Raw genomic sequence first — 5,200 nt, forward strand, 5'->3', positions numbered from 1 at the left:
TATGCATTCTTTACATTTCATTTCTTTATTTATTTTATTTTAGGAGATTAGTTACACATTTTCCCATTACCGCGGAACACAAAGACTTCAGATATTTAGATAAGAGCATCACATTTTCAGGCTCAGCAAGATTTTGCTCTAGGTCATCAAAAAAGGTTGTGCTCATTTCTAAATCCATTTTCTGACACTCATTTACGCAGCAATCATACCAAATATCACACTGCAGCAGCTCTGTTTAACCAGTGTCCAAAACATCTTTACTTCTTATATTTGTTCACATGATCACACACAAAAAAAGTACATGTAAAAATCTAATTATGGATGAAAAAGTCCCAAAAGCAATTGAAATTGGAAGCAGCCGGCCTGCCTCCTATGACTCAACAGATGACGGCCCCTGACTCATTATGAGGAAGAAATAGAATCTGGGAAAAAAAAGAGAGAAAAACAATTGCTATTCAACATTACATTTATACCAGATGAATAACAAAAACAAGGTCTAGGAAACTGTTTCTCATAATTAGACAAAGATGAAACATGATTTTTGATGTGCATTATGTGGTGCAGACTTGATGGACAAAACTTGACGGACAGAGATATAAACCAAGATCTTTATCTGGTTTGAATGTGTTGGAAACAAACCCTTCGTATGACCATCAGGAGGCTCGGCTCTCTGCTGGGACAGAGAGGCTCCTGGGCATGTGCTCTGGAGGTGCTGCATGAGAAATGACAGATCTTTCAGGAGAGCAGTTGCTGTATGATGAGTTATTGAACAATGTTGTTACAATATTCACTAGTGGAAGAAAAAAACGTGTTCTTACCTATTAAATAACTTTCAGAGCTGATAAATTCTCTGGTTTCTGTGGGAATATCAAAACCAAGTATTCACCTTTTGATTGTTCAGAGAATAATTATTGGAAAACGCTAGGCAGTAATTATAATATATATTTTAAAAAAAAACATTGAAATATGCTTAAAATGCCCCCTCCCCAATATATAGATTTTTTTTTTTAATGCTGCGAAAAAAAAGCTTAAATATAAAAGGCAACTATGCATTGCAGTCCAAATATATATGTGTATATATATTCATATATATACATACATATAGAATGCCATTATTGTTGCTACCATTCTTAGTATTACGGTGTGCTGCAGCTCTGTATTTGGTTTGATGCTGTGTGGTATCGCCGCACCCCAGCAGAAGGCATTGTTTGACTGCTGTGAGTACAATCAGTGTCAAACGCTGTACTGTCTCTATATTGCTGTCTTTATTACTTTCAAATGTATTAGTGGAAAACTAGACTGTAAACTGAGTGATATGTATCCATTCATGTTGATTGTTTTTGTAGAGTGTTGGTATGTCATTACAAAATGTCATAAAAAGTCATTGTATGTCAAAAGTCATTCGCGATATCCCAAAATATATCATAGGAAAAAAATTCATTTAGAAAATATAGTCATAGTGTGTGTGCACGTTTCCAGTGTAGAGCTCAATCATACACTGGCTCTCAAACATGGCACTCAGTCATAAAAACCTCAAGAACTCCAGATCTAAGATTTTTGTTTCAAAATGCTCTAAAGTGTTATAGTTTAACTGTTAAAATTCAATTTTTTATTCTGGGTGGAATTTCCCAATGTTCTCTCTGCAGGGTCCACCCCGATGATAAAAAAGGTAATTATGGCCCTGTAAAAAGTGCATTTTCTTTAATAGAATCTGATCTTACCATCGTAGTCTGTATCTCCTCTGTTGCCCACTGGAGCAGGTCTGCCATTGTTTCCCTCCAAACTATCCTGATCCAGCAGCTCTCTGCTCCTGCCTGGCACCTGCATACCGTTCAACCCATGAGCTCCTCCTGGTGTTCCCTTCCTTTGTAGACTGCCAGACATTTGGTCTCTACTCGAGTGGATAACTTGTTTTCCTGACACATTTTCAGCCCCCTGAGCATTCACCATCACTCCTTCTTCACTGTTTAGATCAGTCAGCTCTCTGCTTGCTTGCTGTTCCCTGTGTGGTCCACTGTGCTCCCTGCTCCCCCGGTCCTGAACCAGCCTACTGCTCATATCCTTCGGCCCCACATTGGTTTTCCTCCTTGACTGTGTCTTATCTTTCTCCACAACTTCAGGAGTCATGATCTCATCACTGTCAGGGCCTTTGATCGCATCTGGGGAGAGTAAAAGTCATTAGCTACAATATCTGCATCAGTAAGTCGCAACTGTTATATTTGGATGTTAGTTTTAACTTGAATCGGGGGTACTGCACCTTTGCTTTCACCACCATTTTTATCTGATACTTCAGGTCCTGAAATATTCAGAAAATTTAGATTTTGTCGATATGAAATGAAATATTTTTCCTTCGTTCATACATAAATATAAAGCCCCATACCTGTTAATCCATTGGTGTTAAAACTCTCCATAGAATTTGCCTCTGACACATCTGTAAATGAGTTTGCTGCTATTTAAAACAAAAATAAATAAATAACAGCTGCTTTCTTATTAGATCTGAGACATGTATTGCATCAAATGAAAGTACAGTCTAGAAATCAAAGTGATAATTTATACATACTGTACTGTACAGTATAATCCACCATACTATGTGTAACAGGGAAAAAAACACAAAAACATACCTTCGGACTCTTGCTCTTTCTCTGGTTTATTTGGAGGTTTCCGATACACTGCAGACATGAGAAAACATTGATGATCATCACTGGGGTGGTTTTTTACATTGTAACGATCAGATAATGTCGGTGCTTGCTACCGTACAACCTGAAGATTAAGCAACACAAATACCAAGAATGTCTCTGTTCTGTCCTTTGTCTCTTTTTGACCTGGTTTCACGTTTATATTCTTGGGGAACAAAAAGTACTTTGAGGATCTGGTGAGGTGAGATCTTCCTGTGTTAAAATAGAATCTCTCTCAATGTCTGAAAGTTACATTTTGAATGACAGACCTGTTGTGTTTGCAGGTGTGGTCTTTTCAGTAGTTGTGCCAAGTGCATCTATAACAAAAGTAATTAACAAGTTATGTGATAAAAATTCACAGAAGTTGATCAGTCAGCTCATTTCAAAAGGTAGTGTGATATTTTGCAAAAATGACAAAATCTCACCATTTAGGAAGCTTAACACATTTTCTCTTTGCACTTGGAAAGAAAGAAAGAAAGAAAAGCAGTATTATCCCTACTGTCCTATTTAATAAATCTTAAACATACATTACAAAAGTTAATCTCAAAACATTCGATTATTATTTCTTCTCTTCGGGTTGATTTACCTCTGACTGGGGCTGTCACCACCATAGTTGCAAACAGGAGATGTAGACAACATGTGAAGCTGAAACAAATAAACAATTAATCAAAGGTTAAAATGCATGTTTATATTGAATTTTGTGGCATTGTCTTTTGCAGCTCTGGGGTGAATGATATAACAGTGACAGGTTTTCTTTTTAATGAAATATGTAAGAGACAATATAAAAACTTACAGCTTCATTGTTGACTCTGGTCCTCAGCAATGCCTACTGTGTGTAGAAAGAGTGCTGTTAGGCTTGTATGTGCTGCTTTATCCTGATTTTCACCTTTAATAGGTCTCACCTCAGTTAATTATAGATTTGGACAAGATGTAACCGATTGAGCAGTCAAAGCCTTTTTCTGTGTGTTTAACAGTGCATGACTTATAGGCAGAGGAGCAACAATTAGGCTACAGAATGAGTTTACAAGAGTCTATTCATTATATCACTTCAACATTTAATCTCACAGTCATTCTTTCTCTCTGTTGTGGGTTTTTACAGGTGCTTGGTTACTTCACGAAAATGCCTCTGGCTTTTTCTGTGACAGAGGTAAATGATGCCACAGAACATGTATTGTTTACCTCTCTATTTTGCCATTGTCCATTTACCCAGTGAGCCCTATATTTTGCCTGAACAAAGACCCTTTTAAAGCAGGCAGGCTCTGTGCTGAGCATTCGTCTGTAGAAATGCCACCGGGTACAAATATCCTGAAATGGAGAGCACAGTAATGCTGTTAATGGGTGATGCAAAGCAATGAGTTTGGGTCTGTTCTTTATTTATCAGAAGACAAGGGTGTGTGACTTTGTGACTTAAGTTTTTTTTCTTTTGTTTTGTTTGTTTGTTTTTTATTCACCCCAAAGCTACAAATATGTTTACTTTACCCTTCCTGAGTGACTTGGGGAAAATGCATCCCCCATATTTTGATGAAATATGACTATTTGAAGCAGAGCTGGTAATGTTTTTTTCTGATGGAAGCATTCATCCCACCTTATGTGTTCAAGGACTGTTGGATATTTGAAAAACTAATCATAAATCCTGTCTTTACAGTTTCTGGCTATGATAAATGGTGCCATTTTTGCGATTTTTAATGAAACATTATTTTTTTTGTTTAACCAGAAAAAACAACTCCTGAGCTTAAAATCTTCTTTTCAAGAGTGCCATGGCCAAAATAGAAAGCTACATAAGTTACTGACAGACAGCACTGAACCAAAATACAAAATCAAAATACACAACTCCAAAACAAACCATATAAAACAAAAAAAAAGAACGCAAAATGAAGTTACTACAAGGAGGAACTAAAAAGTATGTTGATATATGCCCTAAGTAAACCATAAAAGCAAGAGAAAAATAAAACACCAGCTAAGATACACCCTTATATTGACATGTAGAAGCTGACATACAAAAGTCCTGCAACATGCCTTCCATACAGTGGAAGACATATTTTGTTTAAAATAAATATGGTGGTTAAATGAATACAAAATGCAGCCATTTAAAGTTGTATGTTCCTCCCCTAAGTCCAAATGAAAAAACATAAGTCCTTCACTAAGTGTTAAAAAATATTTGACATGTCTCCCTCTATTCCCCTCTCATATATGCCTATTGCAAACAGTCCCTTAGGGAATTTTGTGAATTGCAGTCTCATGTATCTGCCTCTATTATATGAAAAATGAACTTATTTAAGCCTGCTGATTCATATCAGCCCCCAACAATCAGAGCCTGTGATAGTTAAACGTGCATGCTGCTTGTGAAAATTAACAGTCACTTTATGATTTCTACAAATGTGATTCACAAACAAAACATAACACTTGTGACTGAATACGTACACATGCAGATAAAAGTTTCTGCTTCTGTCAGACCTGTTGGTGGCAAAAGGAGCAACAATCCCCCCCCATGAAAAAGAAAAAGGGAGAGCGCCCTCTGCGGGAGA

General features: G+C 36.8%; 1 protein-coding gene across 5 annotated transcripts; it reads right to left on the reverse strand.

Moving 5' to 3' along the window:
- Window positions 1–232: 232 nt before the first annotated feature.
- On the reverse strand, window positions 233–3,982 carry LOC121945400 (uncharacterized). Of its 5 annotated transcripts, none has more exons than XM_042489553.2 (12): window positions 3,855–3,982; window positions 3,469–3,504; window positions 3,262–3,320; window positions 3,101–3,133; window positions 2,945–2,992; window positions 2,622–2,669; window positions 2,381–2,431; window positions 2,258–2,296; window positions 1,722–2,159; window positions 819–857; window positions 640–712; window positions 233–422 (listed from the first exon to the last, which is right to left on the reverse strand). In XM_042489553.2, exons 2-11 carry the CDS (start codon window positions 3,474–3,476, stop codon window positions 654–656), a joined length of 822 nt encoding a protein of 273 aa, XP_042345487.2. In that variant the 5' UTR covers window positions 3,477–3,504; window positions 3,855–3,982; the 3' UTR covers window positions 233–422; window positions 640–653. The 5 variants fall into 5 exon arrangements, with proteins under 5 accessions (XP_042345487.2, XP_087940258.1, XP_087940257.1 ...); XM_088084132.1 differs by having other exon boundaries at window positions 2,381–2,446; XM_088084131.1 differs by having other exon boundaries at window positions 2,381–2,449.
- Between the last annotated feature and the right edge of the window lie 1,218 nt (window positions 3,983–5,200).

The sequence above is a fragment of the Plectropomus leopardus genome, chromosome 11, assembly GCF_026936395.1.
Source record: "Plectropomus leopardus strain MGB_pleo_1.0 chromosome 11, ASM2693639v1, whole genome shotgun sequence".
Taxonomy (NCBI): domain Eukaryota; kingdom Metazoa; phylum Chordata; class Actinopteri; order Perciformes; family Serranidae; genus Plectropomus; species Plectropomus leopardus.